The sequence below is a fragment of the Bubalus bubalis genome, chromosome 7 (genome assembly GCF_019923935.1).
Source record: "Bubalus bubalis isolate 160015118507 breed Murrah chromosome 7, NDDB_SH_1, whole genome shotgun sequence".
Classification (NCBI taxonomy): Eukaryota; Metazoa; Chordata; class Mammalia; order Artiodactyla; family Bovidae; genus Bubalus; species Bubalus bubalis.
Window position 1 is genome coordinate 4,474,916 of NC_059163.1, and position 23,064 is coordinate 4,497,979.

At 43.7% G+C, this 23,064-nt stretch overlaps 1 protein-coding gene across 7 annotated transcripts in view; it reads right to left on the reverse strand.

Annotated features, from left to right (window-relative positions):
- The window catches only part of KIAA0232 (KIAA0232 ortholog), an 84,028-nt gene that overhangs the window by 32,914 nt on the left and 28,050 nt on the right, over nucleotides 1-23,064 (reverse strand). For 6 of the 7 annotated variants that reach the window (XM_025289648.3, XM_025289645.3, XM_025289650.3 and 3 more), the window contains exons 2-3: nucleotides 18,967-19,465; nucleotides 3,398-3,535 (exon numbers count right to left, since the gene is read on the reverse strand). In XM_025289648.3, the coding sequence (XP_025145433.1) occupies nucleotides 3,398-3,535; nucleotides 18,967-19,197 (369 nt within the window). In that variant the 5' untranslated portion in view covers nucleotides 19,198-19,465. Of the gene's footprint in view, nucleotides 1-3,397; nucleotides 3,536-18,966; nucleotides 19,466-23,064 lie in introns of those variants that run through there. The other variant, XM_025289652.3, reaches the window with a different exon arrangement.

Sequence of the window (23,064 nt, forward strand, 5' to 3'; positions counted from 1 at the left end):
CTTTCTGTTTTATGTTCTCGAAAGGGGGAAAGGGGGTCCACGTCCACTTAACCACAGCAGGCACACGCCCTTGTCCACAGCAGCTCAGGCTGACGTCACGTGTGAGATATGCCCACTGGGGGACGTCCAGTGGCCATCACCGAGTCACAGCACCATTCCTCTCTACGGCCCCGGGACCAGCTGCACTCGAAGCGAATGCAAAATGTTACAGAGAACAATGAGTACCAGAGAATTCCATGCTATCTGCATGTGTGAATGAAGAGTGTAGCAAAGGCAGTTTCAGCTTGGACCTGACGAACAACGAAGTCCATTCCAGAGCAGGGTCCCCTGGAGGAGTGAGCAATGGCTCACGCAGCTTCACGGTGCCACCAAACTAACCAACGTACAAAGTTCTGACATAACTGAACTTGCATGTGGTTTTGAACTCTTCTCAGAGGACTACACGACGGAGCAGGTCCAGAGGCCTGCTCTAACGTGGGGACACCTTGATGGCAGGATTAAATGGGGACAAGCATCACATCACAGGGATGCAAAGTGCAGTCAGAGGAGCCCGCCGTTCTGCATAAACCACGGTGCAGCTGCGAGTCTGAAGATGGTGCGTGCTTTTACAGGAACAGCCAGCGTGGCAGCTGCAGTGGTTACATGTGCACACAGGCAAGAAACAAGAACTCATCTCACATGTAACACGTGACGTCACCGCTACCTATCTGCCTACCTAACAGAGCGAGAGCATCACCTGCGTCCCTGTCTCGCGATTGCGCCACTAACCCTGCAATCGATCAGCCTGTAAACTTGTCGGTGGCTCTGGCCCTCATCGGTTTGCCGTGACCACACAGAGCTGCACGGAGAAGGGCATGAAGCTGGTATCAGACCTGTGTGGGAGAGAGCAAAGCGCAGAACCGCAGATATCACCATCCTCAGTACTTGGGGAAGGAACAACACACCCGCATACAACAGACACTGTGTCCAAAATAGAAGACATCTGTGTTGAAACTACCCACACGGGGCCTTCTCTGCTCTTTTCTTTTCAATGAAGCAGAGTCTAGAAAGAAAAACCAGGGGACTTGCAAACGGCCTACACCAAGCTCCTGGTGAATGCCTGGCACGTCCACTTCCTCGGCCAACTTTCATTTGATAAGATTAGGAAAAAAAAAAAAAACCTTGTTAGGAAAAAGCAATGCAACAGTTTTTAATAAAAGGAGGAAAGAAGAAATATATTCTTCATTGGTTTTGAAAACAGAAACCCCACCTTTGACAGCCAGGCTAAAGAGCCGTCTTCTCTGCCTGACCAAGCTCCCGTGGGTACCCCCAACCCCCCACCAGCTCCTCGCTGCAGGAGGACAGGGTCCTGTCCTGCACTTCAGCTGTCTCTACTCCCCCTTCGCCCACTGACCTCAGCTCCTTATCTTTCGCTCCACTTTGCCATGAGTTAAAGGCTAGAGTCATTTCTCAGCAACTTTGGGCCAAAGCAGAAATAAGATCCTTTCCCAGATTGAAACTCCCTACTCAGATTTTCCTCCCAGCCATGACTCAGCAGTAGCGTCTTTGGATTTGGCCCAGAGAATTTACCTGAACTAACCTCTCACTTTTAAAAGCCATCTGCGTTTTGAATTCCTTTAAAAGCTCTGAATTCCTTTCCTAATCTACTACCCTCTTCAGGGTCACACAGGAAACACTCTTTGGGTAACTGTCCAACCACCCCTTTTCTCTGAGGACTTTCTATCACTCAGCCCCTGCTCCAGGCGGCTCTGTCCCCTTGATGCAGATTATCAAACCAGAGGTGGACAATGGCCTGAGTCCAGCCAATCAGATTTTCCCTCTAACTGAACGGGCTTGGATACCAGACTTCAGGTAGAGAAGGAATGACCCAGAAACAGGGAGAGGAGCAGATGAGAGACTGTGGGTCATTAGACACAATAACTCTGGCTGTCAGTCATTGGGTTCCCAGCTCAGGCTGCTGCATTTGCAGTGAGAGACCCTTGTTTCCTTCACGTATATTTCCACTTTGTCTTAAACGAGGTTCATTACGTTTCTACGCTCTGTAACGAAAAGGTTCCTAAGACAGCCACCTGAGCGGTATTTCCAAACTCCTAGCCCACAGTCTATGAGGCAACAGCTTCAAGAAACCTTAAGTTAACAAAGTTGAAGTGGGGGAGGGAAAGGAAGAGGAGGACGGGGTGAACGCGGAACTCTTCCTGCAGAGACTGGGGTTCACTCAGCTCGAGAGACAGTCAGTACCTTCCACGTGACAGGCACGCACTCTGCTGGTACCTGGAGATGCAAAGCAGGGGAACGCAAGAGTCCTGGCACAGCTGTGAAGGGAAGACAGGAATGCACAGACAGGGCTCCCACAGACCACTCCGAGCGGGACGAGAACACACAGCTGGGAAGTGCTGAATGAGCTTGGAAAGACACGTATGGTAGGCAGCAGTCAGACAGAATATGCGTATTATCAAGTGCAGCGAAGCTGGCTACCCCAACGTCAGACCATGAGATAATTTAGGGAGGAAGTTTCTGAAGGCCAGAAGCCTCTCTATAATAGAAACGCTGTAATTTAACTCTGTATTATAAAGGCACCTAGAGCGCCTAGGTCAAATAGCATGGTAAAAGCAAAATAATTTTCTAGGTAGTTATGATCTTAGAGATTACATCTTATAGTGAGTAATAAAGTAAGAACTCGTAGCATGAATTTAAATAGGTGATTATACTCTAAAACGATTCTATTTCAGGTTGCTGAAGGACATGAGAAATATTTTACATGAAATGTTAAAACAGCAATAACATCATCCTACAGTATTTTCCTTAAAAACAAGCAAAAAGTTATGAATCAAGCAAATATAGTGATCTTAAATGTTAGAGTCGTTATCACACTTTTAGCAACGTGTCCAAAGGAAATAATAGAGATGCGGAAACAGCACACATGAAAATATTCTAGACAGTGTAACAAAAAATAAAGAGCAATCTACGCATCCAGTAACAAAGAGCATCAGTTCAGTTCAGTTCAGTCGCTCAGTCGTGTCCGACTCTTTGTGACCCCATGAATCGCAGCACGCCAATACCAGATGGCTATTGGAATATTACTGGATAATGCAACTTAGCCACTAAAAGGTAATGTAATAACAAAATGAAATATATATTGAGTGGGGAAAAGATATTAAATGAGGTATTCTCTAATCACAATAGTACTTAAAAAAACACATCATAGAAAACTCAATACATACAGAAAAATGCTACAAAGGAAAACACGGTAATATTTACATAACAGTGGTAAGATAATGAGTACTTTATTTTTCTAAGTTTTTTTTTTTTTTTGGTCAAGACGTATTATTTATAAACTTTTAAGAAACACCTCCCCCCTTTTTCTCCCGTAAGTATTAGAAACCAAATGTAAACTCACTTCATCAGAAGCAGATCGAAGACACTGGACAGCGGCCTGCTTCTTCATTTCTTCCAGGGTTAGATCTGAGCACTTCTTCTTACTCTTCCCCCATTTCTTATAAGCTCCTTTTTCCCAGCCCAGGAAGATGTCATTCTCCTGAAATAAAATTAAGACCAGTTTCAATGATCGACATCAAGTTTCAAACACTTATTATTTCCCACATACTTACATACACATTTCCTCTACAAATATCTTCATTCACAAGTTGGTACACATTAATAAATTATGAGGCCATAGAACGCTGTCAATCAGAACAGTAATCAATAATCAACCAGACTATTCAGGATAATCCATCGTTTTAATACCTATTACTGAGATTACTGTTAGATTATTATTTAGGATTTATGATCTCAACAAATCTCACCCATTTATGTTTGTAGGAAATACTAATAAACAACTCAGACATTCATATGCAAATGTCAGTGTTATTTAAATTTCAGTATAAACAACTATACACACAAATGTCCTCTTTTCTGTCCTTCCCACCTGTCAATAGCAAGTGTTCATATTACTAGCTTTTTTTTTTTTTGGCCATGCCACGTGACATGCGGGATCTCCAAACCCATGGCCCCCTGCAGTAGAAGGGCAAAGTCCTAACCCCTGGACAGCCAGGGAAGTCCCTTACTAACAGATTTTAACATTTAACAGTTGTATGGTTCATTCCTATTTCTATATCTTGCAGTCCAGAAAGCAACAGATATAAAATATTCTGTTAGTATTCTTATTTTCCCCTTGATTATATATGCCTGTTATAAAAACTAAGGAAAATTTGAAAAATAGGAAGAAAGCAAATCTTCCATGATCCTACCACCAGAGAAAATTAGAACAATTTTCACACACTTAAAAAAAAAAAAGAAAAAGCATGATTGAATTCACACTGTCTGTATAATTTTGCACTTAACTTATATTGTAAAAATTACCTGCATGTTACTACAAATTCTTTGGCTACATAATATTCCAATAGGTTTACTTCACTTCCCTAAACTGGAACTTGAATATTTTTAATTGCTCAGCTACTTCACTTTGCCTTTCATTTGGTAAGTTATTATTAAAACCAATGGACATACAACAAGAGTTAGGAAAAAAAAAAAAAAAGATTAGAAAGACAGACTAAGGCAAATTAAGAAAACTACTCCAAAGAATATCTGGCCTATGGTAAGCCCTCAGGAAATGGATATGAATTAATGAATGAGCTGGAATAAAGAAGGAAAAGCACAATAATAATTAATTCAAAAGATCTTTAAGGATCAAATTCATATACCATCAACTGTCTATCTAGTCTTTACTTTGATCAAATACATAAAAATTACTTTTCTAACACCAGGTAAAGAGTGGGAGGACCCTTCTCTCCATACACATTGTAATTAACATACTTTTTACATAATTTCTTGGGCACGTCTGATGATCTCATGAATCCAAAAACCATTTTCTGGCTGAGTGGTGTCGATTCCATTTGCAAGGGAAAATGTGCCTGATGGCCAAGTGAGAGCTCTCAAGTCTGTTCCTGCTTATCTAATGTTTGGCTACATGACATCTAAAGCCTGACACTGACATTTCTTATCAGTGATATCTTCTGGAGATAGAGCTTGTCCTTTCACAGAATGGGAACGGACCCATGACAATGGAGAGCCAAAGCTTCTGAAGGCGGAGAACTGTCGTAATCTGGCTCTGCTGCTCATGGTGTATAAAATAAAGGTAGAAAACTTCTGTGTAATTACTCAGAACAGAGCTCCTTTCTGTTTCAGTTGCTGAGACTGGCTTTCCCTTTACCGAGCATTATGAACACGTTTCTCTACTGAAGCCATATTTAAGCTCAGCAGGATTAATAACACATTTAAAGGTCCAAATAAAGTTTTCATAGACAGACTGAGGGACTTTCAAAATTCACATGGACACTGTCCTCCGGGAGGGCAGTGTGACAACACACACCCAATGTCTTAAACACGTGTATGTACTTCTGATCAATAACTCTACTTCTGGGAATTTAGCCTAAAAAAAAAAAAACAACACCAAAATGTGCACAGATTTTGCTATAGTGATGTTCATCATATAGTTCTCAACAGCAAACATGGACAAACAACTTAAATGTCAAGCAAGGAGGACTTGGTGCATGAGTTATAACTGACCAGGCAGTAAGACACAGCCGTTAAGGAGATTATGAAGCACACCCACTGACATGAGAAGCTATTCCCAACATATATGAGACAAGGTGTTCATACAACAGTATGATTTTATTTTTGGTTCAAGTACACACACACACCTGTTAATGTGCATTCAAATGTCTGAGAGAAATGTACGAAGAGACCACCAAGGAGCCTGACTCTTGGTGAGCAGAAGAGGAGTCTACAATTTTTCTTGTAGGTTAGACTCCCTAAACAGTCAAAAGTTTTTTTTTTTTTAATGGAAAATTTGTAAGTCAAAAATAGAGAAATGAAAAGAGTTCCTATAGCTCTTCGCCTAGAACAAGTGTCTGGTACTTGCTTCGTCTGTCACACACCACAGAATTTACTTTTTAAATATACAATTCAGGAGTTTTGGGTATAATTCACAGGGTAATGCAAAATCATCATTATTTTAAAACATTTTTCACCACCCCAATTGGAAGCCCTGCACCCACCAGCGGTCACGTCCCATTCCTTTCTCCCCCGGCTCACTGGTAACTACCAACCTGCTGTCTCTATGGATTTTCCTGTGCTGGGTGTTTCGTATAAATGAAATTACACAATCCACTTCTTTTCCTGCCTGGTTTCTCTTGCTCAGTGTAATACCTGAAAGGCTCAGGCATGTTGTGGCATATCATCAGCACTTCATCCTCTTTTACGACTGTTTCAGTGCATGGATGTACTGTATTTTGTTTATCCATTCTTCCACTGAGGGACATCTGAATTCTTCTCACCTTTTGGCTACTGTGAATAATACAGCTATGAACATTCAAATACAAGTTTTTCTAGGGACATATATTTCCAGTCTTGCTGGGGATATATCTAGGAGTGGAACTGCTGGGTCACATGGTTAACTCTAGGGTTCAACCTTCTGAAGAGACACCAGGCTTGTCTATTCACTTTCTTGATGATGTCCTTTTACGTATAAAAGCTTTTCACTGTGATGAAGTCAATTCACTGATGTCCTCTTTGGCTGTTTGTGCTTTGGTACCTTATCTAGAGAATCACTGCCTAACTCAAGTCATGTTTTCTCCCAAGTTTTACAGTTTCATTTCTTACATTTCAGCCGGTAACCCATTTTGACTTAATATTTACATGTGGTATGAGGCAGGAGTCCAACTTCATTCTTTTACACATGGTTGCCCTGTTGTCCCGGCACCTTTTACTGAAGGCGTTTCTTTCCCCACTGAAGGGTCTAGTTGGAAATTACAAAGGTTTATTTTTGAACTCTCAGTTCCATTATATACACCCAGTCACATGCAGGCCAGGATCAAACCATCTTGCTTACAGGGGCCGTGCAGTAGGTTTTAAAATTGGAAGTGTGAGTCCTCCAACTTTGTTCTTTTTCAAATTCTTTTGGCTATTCTGGATCCCTTGCATTTTGCATGAATTTCAGGATTGGCTTGCCAATTTCTGCAACAAAGGCAGCTGGGATTCTGACAGGGGTTGCCTTGAACCTGCAGATCAGCTTAGTGAGCACTGAAACTTTATGGATATTAAGTTTTCTGACTATGAATATGGAATGCTTTTCTATTTATTAGGTTTTCTTTGATTTCTGTCAATGATGTTTGTAACTTTTACTGTGCAAGTCTTGACTTGTTTTGTTAAACTTATTCCTAGTAATTTAATTCTTTTTGATTCTACTGTAAATGGAATTTTTCTAATTTCCTTCCTTAGGATTTTCTATTATATAACACCACATCAAGTCATTAGAAAGAGTTTTCGTTCTTCCTTTCCAACCTGATGACTTTTTCCCCCTTACCTAACTGTCCTGTTAATGCTGATTTGTAGATTTTATGTATCTCATCTTTGAAAATGCCTTTTCACACAAATAGATACTGCCAAATACTGGTATTAATCAACAGGCATGGGTTTAATGGAAACTATTTGTTGCTTAGAAGGCATTTATAAAATTCTGCTCGCTTCCTCTCTTGATACGTGCCTTTTCAACGTGTTATCACATTGCAGATCAATCACTCCCAAGTGAAAGTGAAGTGGGAGCTTTGCATCGAACCGTTACAGATTCCGAGATAAGACATTTTCCTCTGCACGGTGTTAAGGCATGAAAGATGCTGCTGGGACTGCACAACATACCCAGTGCAGATTTGTGCGGGAATGGAGGTTTTGCTTCTTGTTTTAACTTTTGACATAATGAATGATGCAACCTGACATTAATTGTGACTCAAGCAACGTTAGCTGTTAGAGTGAGTCTGCTGCTGCTGCTAAGTCGCTTCAGTCGTGTCCGACTCTGTGCAACCCCATAGACTGCAGCCCACCAGGTTCCCCCATCCCTGGGATTCTCTAGGCAAGAACACTGGAGTGGGTTGCCATTTCCTTCTCCAATGCATGAAAGTGAAAAGTGAAAGTGAAGTCACTTAGTCGTGTCTGACTCTTAGCGACCCCATGGAGAGCAGCCTACCAGGCTCCTCCATCCATGGCATTTTCCAGGCAAGAGTACTGGAGTGGGGTGCCATTGCCTTCTCCAGAGTGAGTCTACCGTATTACAAATTTTCATTTAAGTGCTATTTTGCCTTGTGATATTAGGCTGAATTCATGAAGAAACAGCATCAAGTCTATAGGTAAAGCTATACACATGCTAGCATATGCGATAACTATTCTATATTCTGCTCCTTCCACTTACTATATTTGAGAGCTCCCTTTTTCTATTTTCGGGCTTCATGTACTGTGTGAATGTATTATGACTTATTAACCTTTAGAATTAAACTAGCAATCAGGTTTTAAAAGAACACAGTATTAAAAAAGCTCTATACTTCTATTGTTATATTTTCTATGCTGCAAACTCATTAAAAGTCCACTTAGACATGAACATATAACATTAAGCGTGGGCAGAATATGCACTAGGTAAACTCAGTAAAGCCTGGCATGCCGCAGTCCATGAGGTCGCCAAAGACTCGGACATGACTGAGCGACTGATCAACAATGAATTCACTACATCAAGTTATGGTTTTTCAAAGTCATAACCTTGAAGATAAAATGCAATTATCAAGTCCCCAAAGAAGCTATGGCCGAGAACCTATTAGGTACTTCTCTGGACACTATCGCGAGGGAACTTAAAAGCTAGAGTTTTGATTGACTTTGTCTTGCTGTCTTCTATCACAAAGGCAATTGAGAGCTGGAGGAAGAAAAAGAACACAACATTCTGAAATACAGCTGGGATCACTGACGTCTGCTGTCGTCGCCCACTCCTTCCCCTTAGCAGTCCTGGAACTCCAGAACCACCAGCGCCTGAATGGGACTAAGGCTCCTCCCAGCTCTGGGCTCTGATTGGCTGAATAGTAATAAGCACGTTTCATGCGTCTGGCCACAGGATTGGAGAGAGGCAGATGAGCAATCAGAAGTGAGCAGTTTAAATAAAGCACCTCCCCTGCCCTGAAAGGTTTCTGCTGGGAATGCAGGGACCACACCCTCTGGAGCCTGTGGTTCAGTTCAGTTCAGTCGCTTAGACTCTTTGCGACCCCATGGCCTGCAGCACGCCAGGTCTCCTTGTCCATCACCAACTCCCGGAGTGAACTCAAACTCATGTCCACTGAGTCGGCGATGCCATCCAACCATCTCCTCCTCTGTCGTCCCCTTCCCCTCCTTCCTTCAATCTTTCCCATCATCAGGGTCTGAATGAGTCAGCTCTTCGCATCAGGTAGCCGAAGTACTGGAGTTTCAGCTTCAACATCAGTCCTTCAAATGAATATTCAGGACTGATTTCCTTTAGGATGGACTGGTTGGATTGTCTTGCTGTCCAAGGGATTCTCAAGAGTCTTTTCCAACACCACAGTTCAAAAGCATCAATTATTCGGTGCTCAGCTTTCTTTATGGTCCAATTCGCACATCCATACATGACCACTGGAAAAACCACAGCGTGTGCACAGGACGTCTGCCAAACGTGATGCTCACCTTCTTGTGCCCTCCAACCCTGGGGAGTAGCTGCAGAACTAAGCTGCAGAACCAAGGGGAGGCGGAGGCGGGGAGGGGGGCCAAGCCTACGCCCTGAGGACACCCAGGGAAGCTCTGCTGAACCAGGCGGGGGCAGTCCTGATTCCGGACTTCTAGATATATGACATTCCTTCCCAATTAAGCCAATGTATGCCAGATTTGTGACTGCGTGTGAATGAAAGATGCAGTTAGAATTTGAAGAGAGGCCTCAGTAATAAATTCACTTCTAACAGCTCAAAGGAACTGTAAATTGCCTCTCAGTGAGTAGCACAAATTAAATGAGCATAATGTCACCTTAAGTACATCCTTTTTTTCCTACTAGGTCATCAGCCAACATGTTCATCACTGGCCTTCCTGCTTTCAGCTGCCCAACCCAGCTCACCCACCACAACGCTGCCACTTGGCACTGCTGACTAAATGCAGCAGCAGGTCTTCTTGTCTCTGGGACTAAAATACCGATCCCCCGGTGGAGCACAATGACAGGTTCTTGCGAACCTGCTTCCTGCTCACCCTGCCCAGGCTGATCTCCTCCCACCCTTCACTGCACCCCCCGGGCTCCCAGCATCAGGCCCTGCTGCCTCTGCGACCGCTCGTTTGTTTCAAGACTGTTCTGCCCCAGACTCTGCAGCCAGAGCGTGGCAGGGACCCCTAACCTGGCAGCTGTTTCCCAGGGCCCATCCCCAGTCATCTCCACCATCCTGCCGCTATCAATGCCCAGCATGTCATAGGCACTCACGTGGTGAGTAAAAACCTATAAATGTGCACTAAATGCAGTATTTCTAGTCAGACCATTTTCTCTATTGCATGAAAAGATTTTACTGAAAAACCCCACCCTTTTTACTATGGTATCTGAGGGAGTTTGCCGACATGAACTTGTGCACCCACCATTATTACTAACTCCTACTCCTTATGTATAAAGTTAATTTAATGTCTGTTAAGTGAATGGTTGTTGAAATACAGTACATGCAGCAAGACACCTGAGGAACGAAGGATGGGTCAGTTGCTATTGTTAAAGACCATGGTAAAGGAAAACACTGCAAATGCTAGCCTTTCCAAGCCGTGAAATGCTAAGCTAATGGGGATATACTGCAAAGTACAAGTGGGCTAAAAGAACAAACAAGTTCTGCTGAATACAGAAATGATCCATCTCAACGAGCAATTAGTTCTAGGATTATTCTTTCTTAACCTGTAGGCAAAAATAGAAAATGCAGTAATCCAGCTACATTTGTAGAATGATGGACTCTGAGGGAGAAGATACAATTAATTAAATTAAGGGATTTAAGAGAAACTGAAACTGGGGCTCTCCTGGTAGTCCAGTGGTCTTCTGTACTTCCAATGCAGACTCTGTACTTCCAATGCAGGTGGCTGGAGTTTTATCCCTGGTCAGCGAACTAAGATCCCACATGGCACATGGAGCAGCCAAAAAAGAGACAAGAAACTGTGACAAAGAGACAGAAATCGAGACAGTGAGGTACTGGTATAAAGACAGACATACAGACCAATGACTAGAACAGAGAGCCAAGTAACAGACCCTTACAGTCATGCTCAAAATGTTTTTCACAAGGGTGTCAAGGCCATTCAATGAGGAAAGGGCAGTCTTGTCAACAAATGATGCTGGGAAAACTAGATAACCACATGCGAAAGAAGGAAATTTGACTCTTAACACACAACATATATAAAAGTTAATTCAAAATGGATCAAAGACCTATACGTAAAAGCTAAAACTTAGAAATGCTGGGCAAAGATTTCTTGGATATGACACCAAAGACACAGGTAACAAAAGAAAAAACAGACAAACTGGGCTCATTAAGTTTTTTAAATTTAGTGCAATGAAAGACACTATGAACAGAGTGAAAAGGCAAACCCCAAGGAGGGGGAAATATCCACAAACCACATATCCGATAAGGGGTTAGTATCCAAAACCTGTAGAGAATACCTAAGATGCAACAACAAAGAGAGATTCAAAAATGGGAAAAAGACTTGAGAATCTCCAAAGAAGATACATGAATGGCCAATAAACACATGAAGAGATGCTCAACATCATTACTCATCAGGGAAATGTAAGTGAAACCTACAAGATACCGATTAGGATGACTACTGTGAAAAACTAACAAACCAACAGGACAGAACAAGTGCTGGTGAGGATGTGGAGAAACGGAACCCCATTCACCACTGGTGGGAGCGCACCAGAGTGCAGCTCACGTGAAAGCGGAACCACCGCAGGTCCAGCAGTTCCACTTCCAGACAAATAACTCTCAAAGCTGAAAGCAGTGTCTTGATGAGATATTTGCCCACCTGCATTCATACAACAGTACTGCTCACAGTAGCTTCAACATGCGAGAAACCCAAGTGTCCACTGTTGGATGGATGGATATGCAAAATGTGGCATATCCGTATGACAGAATACTGCTGCTGCTAAGTCACTTCAGTCGTGTCCGACTGTGTGCGACCCCATAGATGGCAGCCCACCAGGCTCCTGTCCCTGGGATTCTCCAGGCAAGAACACTGGAGTGGGTTGTCATTTCCTTCTCCAATGCATGAAAGTGAAAAGTGAAAGTAAAGTCGCTCAGTCGTGTCCGACTTTTAGTGACCCCATGGACTTTAGCCCACCAGGCTCCTCCATCCATGGGATTTTCCAGGCAAGAGTACTGGAGCGGGGTGCCATTGCCTTCTCCGATGATAGAATACTACTTGGCCTTAAAAAGGAAGGAAATTCTGACACCTGCTGCAATAGAGATGAACCCTGAAGACGTGATGCACAGTGAAATAAGTTGGTCACAAAAAAACAAATAAATATCATACGATTCCATTGATAAGAGGTCCTTAAGAGTAGTCAAAAATCATAAAGACAGAAAGCACTGGGTTTGCCAAAAAGTTCACTAGAGTTTATGTTAACATTTTTGGGGAAAAAACCCTCAACGAACCTTTTGGCCAACCGATATGATGGTGGTTGCCTGGGGCTGGGGGAAGGGGGAATTTTGTAAAGCTTCCATTTTATGAGATGAAAAGGGTTCGGAGACGGATGATGGCTGCATAACATTATGAATGCATATGATACCACAGAAATGTGTACACTTCAAGATGGGAGAGATGGCAGTGCTGAGGAGGGAAGAAACTTCAGTAGCTTCTCTGAAGGGCAGGCCCCAGTGTGCAGCTACGGCCTCTGCACTCACCTCCACCACGCTCCCCACCCGACCCACACACAAGTCACACGCCTGAGAAAGAAGCACACATCTGTTCCTTTCTTTAATAAACATCTGAGCCTCTCCTGCATCCCACGAATTGTCTCAAGGGCTACGAATAGAGCAGAAAACATGGCAGGCAAGGTCCCTAGCTCCGTGAACTGTATATCCCAGCGGAGGAGGCTTACAGATAGACAGAAAACACGGCCAACAATCCCACAATTCTGGGCAGTACCAAGTGTCATGGGCTTCCTGGTGGCTCAGACAGTAAAGCATCTGCCCGTAATGCAGGAGACCTGGGTTCAATGCCTGGGTTGGGAAGATCCCCTGGAGAAGGAAATGGCAACCCACTCTAGTACTCTTGCCTGGAAAATTCCACGGATGGAAGAGCCTGGTGGGCCAAAGTCCATAGGGTCGCAAAGAGTCAGACACAACTGAGCAACTTCACTGGTTAAACAAGTGTTATGAAGAAAAATAAAGCAGAAAACAAGACTGAGAATGGAAGGTTTCTTTTTAAATATTGTGGTCAAAGAAAGACTGAGGCTAAGACAAGCCAAATAAACACCTAACTAAACAGGTAAACAAACAAATACCCTCTTTTAAAAAGTAAACCAATTCAAGACGTGGCGGGAAGCGGCCGGCGGCACTGCGCCTGGCCTGAGGTCTGCTCTCCACACCACAGGAACACGAACGCTAAGACGACGAAGGCCCTTGCAAGCAGAACATCGACGACCTAAGGGGCGGGCATAACTGAGTCAGACAAAGAATCACCATTTCGTGACCATCAGAGTAACAACGGATCCAGGTGGGAGCCATCCATGGATGTAAGCTCATAAAGTCTCCTCTGAACAGGTGACCTGAAAACCACACAGCGAGGCGCTCAGCTTCGTAGTGCAGAAAGCTGGCAGCCACCAGTGGAACCAAATTCAGCGTCCACCAGAGCGAAACAGACTGGTGTTGCGTGCTGTCTGCCATGAAGCACCATGAAAGAGGCTCGCCGCCTGTGTAATGCCACTGCCCTGAGGCATACTGCTGCTGCTACTGCTAAGTCGCTTCAGTCATGTCTGACTCTGTGCGACCCCATAGACGGCAACCCACCAGGCTCCCCCGTCCCTGGGATTCTCCAGGCAAGAACACTGGAGTGGGTTGCCATTTCCTTCTCCAATGCATGAAGGTGAAAAGTGAAAGGGAAGTCACTCAGTCATGCCTGATTTTTAGTGACCCCATGGACTGCAGCCCACCAGGCTCCTCCGTCCATGGGATTTTCCAGGCAAGAGTACTGGAGTGGGGTGCCATTGCCTTCTCCCCACTGAGGCATAAGCGGACTCTAAATGGGAGGAAGCAGATGCACCCATAGGGGGACACTGTAAGATAACTGGCCTGTATGCATCAAAAATGTCGTCATGAGACACAAAGGAAAGACGAGGAACCACTCCAGGTTAAAAGAAATTATAAAGAGACGTGACCACGAAAGTCAATGCATGACCCTAGGCGAGGAGAAAAACTGCAGTGGAGGACATCACTGAACATCACCAGTATACTAGGTCATAACGTGTTGGAGTTAATTTCCTGGATTTTGTAACTGTCCTGTGGCTTAGAGAAAATGCAATCAACAAATAATAGGCTGATTCATGTAGGAGAGATGGGCATCAAAAGGAGAGGGGAGAAATAAGCAAAAGTGGGAACATGTTAGCAATAAGGGGCTGACTGAAAGTCTTTGCTCTATTCTTCTAATTCTTCTGATGTTTGAAATTATTTCAAAAAATAAGTTAAAAAAATTTTAAGATGATTATATGATTTCTGCCATTAAACACCTTATAAATTACTGGGAGAGACACATTCAAATAACCATAATGAAGAGCAGAAACACGGTCAAGCTTGGAAGACGACGACACTGTTTTCGTCAGGAGCTGTCAGGAATGCATTCACAGAGAAAGGTGATCTGGGCCTTGAAGGATGGATTAGAAAAGTGGTTTATATTTACAGCTAAAAGTAGTTTATAGTGAATACCTGGTTTAGCTAAGCATGCGTTTATCAGAATATGGTAATCGTAACCAAAAAGGAAAAAAAAAACGAAGAAAACTTTGTGGAAGTAAAATTACTGTGAGCCAACTACAGTATCTACACATTAGAAGGCGGTTGTTGCCCAGGACTACACAGGCATCAGCTGATGCCACAATGTACTCCCAGCCCCGCCCAGATCAGAGGGTTACACTTAAAACTCGGGCTGCCTGTCAGCCTCGACCTAGATGAGGGCCTGAGCAGCTGCACTTCCTACCCGGTGGTCCAGGGATGCTGGGACAAGTACAGACCTGTTTCTTAGACCTCAGGAGCTCTGTTTCTTTTAACCAAAACTGAGAAAAGCCATGGATTCATCATGACAAATAAGGTCAGTAGTTGCAGCCATGACCTTAAAACTAGTCGTTTTCAAGGTCAGGCTAATTCAAGGACTGAGGGATGAGAAAGGATGTGAGAAAACAAACACCCCCAAGGCGGAGTCACCTGACCTCCAATGCACAGGGCGGGGGTTGGGGGGGTGAGGCCACCCTGGGTGTGACCCAGGGACCAGGGAGGTGGCACGCCTCGTTGCCTACAGTGGGCTCCCGAGCACACCTGCTGGCCAGAGTCTGAGCCACAGGAGGTCAGCTCAGCGCCTTCTGTGGCTCCCTGCCCTGACTCAGCATATCCTCCTCCTCCTCGAGGCTCGGAAAAGTTACCGAGGGGCTGGCTGACCCTTGGGTCCTCTTCTACGAAAGGGCATTTCCAATATGACCTTCCCCATCAGCGTGAGACTTATTGGCACCATGCTAGTCTGGGACGAGCAGAAAACGATTTCAGGATCCTTCTGGTTCCCAGTGGATTCTCCTTGTGATTCTCAGCATGCTGTTTCCACTGACCTTTATCTGTCCTGTGTCCTAAACATGAACCAGAACAGGGAGGAGAAACACGGAGCGTGCTGACGGCGGCCAGGACCCGTCCCCAGCTCCCTAGAGTGAAGAAAGAACTCAGGAGTTCACAGACAAGTCTGATCATCTAAGTGTTCAACTGGAATCTCAGCAGCAGTCCTGTGTTTTTTCCCTTTCAATGTCCTACAGCATCTAACACTTAAATACTTCTGACTTGTTTCATATGAGTATATATTTACAACTGAAGTATATGATTTCTAAGTTAACAGAAACACCTTCCTCATTTCTGGAAATAATAATTCTTGTACTTTGGTTGTTGCTCATTGTTCAGTCGCTCAGTCAGTTCTGACTCTTTGTGACACGCCAGGCTTCCCTGTCCTTCACTGTCTCCAGGAGTTTGCCCAAACTCATGAGTCAATAATGTCATCCAACCATATCATTCTCTGTCAACCCCTTCTCCTCCTGCCTTCAATCTTTACTAGCATCAGGGTCTTTTCCAATAAGTTGATTCTTCACATCAAGTGGCCAAAGTATTGGAGCTTCAGCATCGACATCAGTCCTACCAGTGAATATTCAGGGTTGATTTCCTTTAGGATTGACTGGTTGGATCTCCTTGCCATACAAGGGACTCTCAAGAGTCTTCTCCAACACCATTGTTCGAAAGCATCAATTCTTTGGTGTTCAGCCTTTTTTAGGGTCCAAATCTCACGTCCATACATGCCTACTGAAAAAACCATAGCTTTGACTAGACGGACCTTTGTCAGCAAAACAATGTCTCTGCTTTTAAATATGCTGTCTAGGTTTGTCATAGCTTTTTCTTCCAAGGAGCAAGCATCTTTTAATTTCATGGCTGCAGTCACCATCCACAGTGATTCTGAAGCCCAAGAATATAAAGTCTGTCACTGTTTCCATTGTTTCCCTATTTGTCAGGAAGTGATGGGACCGGATGCCATGATCTTAGTTTTCTGAATATTGAGTTTTAAGCCAGCTTTTTCAGTCTCCTCTTTCACCTTCATCAAGAGGCTCTTTAGTTCCTCTTCACTTTCTGCCATAAGGTGGTGTCATCTGCATATCTGAGGTTATTGATGTTTTTCCTGGCAATCTTGATTCCAGCTTGTGCTTCATCCAGCCCAGCATTTCGCATGATGTACTCTGCATACAAGTTAAATAAGCAGGGTGACAATATATAGCCTTGATGTACTCCTTTCCCAATTATGAACCAGTCTGTTGTTCCATGTCCGGTTCTAACTGTTGCTTCTTGACCTGCATACAAGTTTCTCAGGAGGCAAGTAAGGTGGTCTGGTATTCCCATCTCTTTCAGAATTTTCCACAGTTTGTTGTGATCTATACAAAGGCTTTAGTGAAGTCAATGAAGCAGAAGTAGATGTTTCTCTGGAATTATCTGTTTTTTTCCTATGATCCAACAGATGTTGGCAATTTGATCTCTGGTTCCTCTGCCTTTTCTAAATCAAGTTTGTACATGTGGAAGTTCTTGGTTCACATACTGTTGAAGCCTAGCTTGAAGGATTTTGAGCATTACCTTGTTAGCATGTGAAATATGTACAACTGTGCAGTGCATTTTGGGACTGGGATGAAAACTGACCTTTTCCAGTCCTGTGGCCACTGCTGAGTTTTCCAAATTTGCTGGCATATTGAGTGCAGCACTTCACAGCATCATCTTTTAGGATTTGAAATCGCTCAGCTGGTATCCCTTCCCCTCCACTAGCTGTGTTCATAGTCATGCTTCCTAAGGCCCACTTGACTTCACGTTCAGGATGTCTGGCTCTAGATGAGTGATCACACCATCACAGTAATCCAGGTCATTAAGACCATTTTGCTACAGTTTTTCTGTGTATTCTTGCCACATCTTAATAGCTTCTCCTTTTGTTAGAATCATACAGTTTCTGTCCTTTATTGTGCTCACCTTTGCATGAAATGTTCCCTTGGTATCTCTAATTTTCTTGAACAGATCTCTAGTCTATTTGGTGGATTTAGCATTTTACTTGCCCCTAAAAAAGTATATTTACATTTACTGGAAATATGATGGAAAATAATAGAGCTTCGGCAAGAAAATCATACAAACTACTGACCACCAAAATAACACATTTTCTGATGATTAGGTTTTTACACGTCAACTCCCTCAAAACCTTACTTGACCCAATTGTCACCAGACAGGCCAGTAGCCAATCTGGAAGCAAGGAAAATGTAGAAAGAACGAGCAAACCCCAGCAGTGAAGAGAACGAGCAAACCCCAGCAGTGATGAGCACGCTGCACCACCAACACGTGACGAGCGGGGCTTGCCGTGAAGCCCCCGTGTTTATAAGACTCCTCTGTGGTTCGGAACGTCAAAGCCAGTTTCTTCTGTCAATGAAAGTGTTCCTGACAATGGTTTAAAACAACAACTAAAAACTGCCCACAAAACACTCTTTTTTTGGCTTGTCTGCGCCTTGCCACATGTGGGATCTTAGTTCCCCAACCAGGGATTGAACCTGCGGCCTCTGCAATGGAAGCGCGGAGTCCTAACCACCGGAACACCAGGGAAGTCCCCAACCACGCCCTTTTAGGTGAAATCTGTGCCCCGAAGTCACTCAGAAACCACCCGCTCCGCTGAGAGCTCTGCTTCCCTTTCAGCAAGCCTCATACTCAGCAGCTTCTCCTGGTGAGTGAGACCAAAGTTGAGATCTTTGTCAAGAACACAGATTTGTTTGCTTTATTCACCTATGCACCTAAGTCAAGTAATATGTATAATGGCTCATTTGAGGTCATTTTGTTATCGTTCAGTCGCAAAATCGTGTCCAATGCTTTGCGACTCCATGGACTGCAGCATGCCAGGCTCCTTTGTCCACCACTATCTCCCAGAGTTTCCTCAAATTCATATCCACTGAGTATTTAAGGTTATATGCTTTATCAAAATTTTAACTCTCCTGATTCAAAACACACACTTGGATTAATAAGCAGCTTACCATCACTGTTGGAGATGAAACATTAAAGTTTGAAACGTTAAGCAGTATTAATAGACACAATGATTAAAACTTGTAATCATCATGTCTCATTTTCCTAAACCAACATTCTGGAGCAGTGCTGCTCCAAGGCAGCAGTCACCTAACTACTACCATCCGTGAGAAGATCCAGAGTCTGCCAGAACGTCGGTCAAGTCTCGGAGACAGTGACTGCACCAGTGTGCTCGGTGGCCTGGCTCATCAGCTTAGAAGTTTCTGGACCACAGCCATCTACCTGCTCCAGAGTACGAAAGCACTCTTGGGAGGAAAAATGCAGACATGCAGACACAATCATGAGCTTTCACGAAACATTTACAGCACGTAAATACCTGTTCCTGCAGGTCGCAGTCATAGCCGTCATGCAGCAGAAGACTGAGGACGTATCGAGTATAAATCATGGCATCAATGCCACATTTCTCTAGCTCTTGTCCCAGCCAGGTCTGCACGGGACCCAAAGCATGAAGCAGAGACATTTCAGAGACAGATACGGGGCCTGGGTAAGAGCTGGAGGAGCTTTCAGATGGTAAACCGTCCACAGCAACTGTACAGACAGGGCGCATGAACTTAGGTGGCTGACATCCTTAAAATGCGAAGCATTTTCTGCAGTGATGTTCTGTTGGTGTCTGGAGGGGATTTTCACTCCAGTAAAAAGGAGAGATGCTGGACATCTACGGTAAACATTTATTTCTGCTGGCAGTCAGCCATCTACAACTGAATTTCCCTCTGCAGGCATGACCAATGAATCAACATCCTGATATTAACATACATGTAGATACGATTTTCTACTTTAATTTCACATCGAGGCCAAATGTAAGTCTCCAGCAGAACCTACAAAAATAAGAGAGAAAAAAGGTAGCATTATGTACAGATATAAATGATTGATCTTTTGACCAAAAAAATCCAAATAAACCATTCCTGTTTGACTCTCTGATCACTTGTGATACAGGCCACTCTTTTAATAGCTTTTCTCACTAAATTAACCCTTTCAACATGTCAAACTAATCTAACAATGGCTTTATTAAGTCATAATACTCTTTATGCTAGAGTTCTGATTAATTTATGCCACTAGAAAATGAAGACTAACAGTAATAGGTAAATCTCATTGGATCAGCTTTTATAGGAATTTTGGCAATCAGAGGGCTACCAAAAATGACTTTTAAAAAATGTATCAATAGTTATTTCTAGTAAGAGCATCAAGCCAGAAAGACAGACCCTCCTTACCAAAAATTTAAGACTCAGCTTCCTGCATTTCATCTAGGACTACACATTAGATGTTACATACAGGTTTAAATCCACCACAGGACGATGTTACTAGATTAATGTATCACTAGGTTAAAGTATTCTGGGCTTCCCAGGTGGCACAGTGGTAAAGAATCCACCTGCCAACACAGGAGACACAAGAGATGCGGGTCTGATCTCTGGGTCGGGAAGATCCTCTAGAGTAGGAAATAATAACCCACTCCAGTATTCTTCCCTGGAAAATTCCATGGACAGAGAAGCCTAGCAGGCTTCAGTCCATGGGGTCAGAAAGAGTTGGACACGACTGACCATGCACACACAGTCATATGGCTTCTGCTACTTTCTAAAATCTTCTTTACCATACTATCTTTTCTGAATTATAAAAACTAGATAAATCAAAGCAAAGATTTTCTGTTTTTACTTGCTAAACTTTTCCAGCTGACTTTCAAAATTAAAACATCTTCCGAAATTCTTTTAACATGTTTGGATCTCAGGATGCCAGGCGGATCATCAATTAAACAATACATTCAATTCGGGACACCACTTGAAGCAGGTAGACAAGGCAGTACTCATCCAATGAAGGCACCCCAAGACGATGCGGGGACCTGAAGCAGTGGCTCTAGGAGGTGAGAGAAGGTAAGGCAGCTGAAGATCACAGGGAAAATGTACCAGGAGGGGAAAGCTGCCCAGAGGAAATCAGCAGACACTGGCAAGGGCTGCTCCTGCACCTTCTGCAGAGTGTTGATCGGGGCATGCAGGCGAGGACCCGGCCAGTGCACAGGAGAGGGTCATCACGGAGCAAAGGTGGAGACGGGCCCAGGGCTCAGCACGGCCGGGGGCACTGCTCGCTGCCGCCAGTCGGGGCTGGAAGACCTCACAGTTCCGGCCACATCAGGCAGAGGGCTCAGTGGGCCTCAACTCTGTAATGGGGAGTCACTAGCCCTACAGTAAACACTGCTCTGGACTTGCCTAGTACATCTTAAAATTCAAGGCCCCACAGGCCACACTGCTTCCAACTATTTTCACTAAGGCCCCCGAACAAAGTTCAAGAAATTTACAGGAATGCAAAAATATCCACCGCCCAAGAAGATAAAATTTACCACATTTGGCACCTAATCAAAATTAGCAGACATGTGGGAATTCCCTGGCGGTCCAGAGGTTAGGGTCTGCACTCTCACTGCTGAGGGTCTGGGTTCAGTCCCTGGTCAGGGAACTAAGATCTAACAAACTGCACAGTGTGGCCAAAAAAATTAAAAAATTAGGAGGCGTGCAAAGAAATGGAACACAAAGGGAGTGGAAATGAGGAGAAAAATGAACTGAAACCAATCCAGAATTGACACAAAAGTTAGAAGAAGGAGAAAAAGACTTTAAAACAGCAATTATGACTATATTCCGTAAGTTCAAAAAGATAATAAAAATCAAATATCTAAAGATGAAAACTACAATGTCTGAGATTAAAAATATAGGATGCAACTATGGGCATACCAGACCACCTGACCCGCCTCCTGAGAAACCTGCATGTAGGTCAGGAAGCAACAGTTAGAACTGGACATGGAGCAACAGACTGGTTCCAAATAGGAAAAGGAGTACATCAAGGCTGTATATCATCACCCTGCTTATTTAACTTCTATGCAGAGTACATCATGAGAAACGCTGGGCTGGAAGAAGCACAAGCTGGAATCAAGATTGCCTGGAGAAATGTCAATAACCTCAGATATGCAGATGACACCACCCTTATGGCAGAAAGTGAAGAGGAACTCAAAAGCCTCTTGATGAAAGTGAAAGAGGAGAGTGAAAAAGTTGGCTTAAAGCTCAACATTCAGAAAATGAAGATCATGGCATCTGGTCCCATCACTTCATGGCAAATAGATGGGGAAACGGAAACAGTGTCAGACTTTATTTTTTTGAGATCCAAAATCACTGAAGATGGTGAATGCAGCCATGCAATTAAAAGACGCTTCCTCCTTGGAAGGAAAGTTATGACCAACCTAGATAGCATATTCAAAAGCAGAGACATTACTTTGCCAACAAAGGTCCGTCTAGTCAAGGTTATGGTTTTTCCAGTGGTCATGTATGGATGTGAGAGTTGGACTGTGAAGAAAGCTGAGTGCCAAAGAATGGATGCTTTTGAACTGTGGTGTTGGAGAAGACTCTTGAGAGTCCCTTGGACTGCAAGGAGATCCAACCAGTCCATTCTAAAGGAGATCAGTCCTGGGTGTTCATTGGAAGGAATGATGCTGAAGCTGAAACTCCAGTACTTTGGCCACCTCATGCAAAGAGTCGACTCACTGGAAAAGACTCCGATGCTGGGAGGGATTGGGGGCAGGAGGAGAAGGAGACGACAGAGGATGAGATGGCTGGATGGCATCACTGACTCGATGGACGTGAGTCTGAGTGAACTCCGGGAGTTGGTGATGGACAGGGAGGCCTGGCGTGCTGCGATTCACGGGGTCGCAAAGAGTCGGACACGACTGAGCGACTGAACTGAACTGATGGCTCATGAACACAGATGCAAAAAATTCTAAACAAAAGTTTAGGAACCTGAATCCAACAATATACGTCAGATCCAGAGTACAGTGGAATCAGAAAAACAGCATTAATGAAGGGAATGTTAATTGTCTTGGCCAGAGAACTTCTACAAATCTGTTTCACTGTGAGCAACTTAGTGGAAGGCTTTTCTCCATTGTTTATATGCATAAAGACTTTAAAAATTCACACAACAGACTGGTTCACTGTAAAGACTGATTAAAACAAAAAAAGAAACTATTTAGTGTACTATGTTTATTTTAAAATGGTTGTGGGATTCTCTCTGTTGTCATTAAGAGATTTAGCCAAGGGAAGGGATCCAAGAAGTAGGTGAGAGACAAAATAAAGCCAAACACACCGAATGCCCATAATCTCATCAAAGCCAGTTAAAACCTTGCATCATTACCCCTAAGAGAGTCTTGCTGTAATGTGTTCAATAGTCGATTTCATATAAATTTTAAATTGCCCATATCCTTACAGTCATTAGGGGTTATAGTTTGTTTTTACTGTCTACACAGAACAGACTCAGAGGCCTGGAGGAAAGAGAGGAAAGGCCGGTGTGTCGGGGAGGAGGGGCATGGGACTACGTGGTCAGCTGAGCAGCGCCGGGGAGAGGACCCTAACAACACGGGTCTGAGACAGAAGCACTCCAGTACCACAGT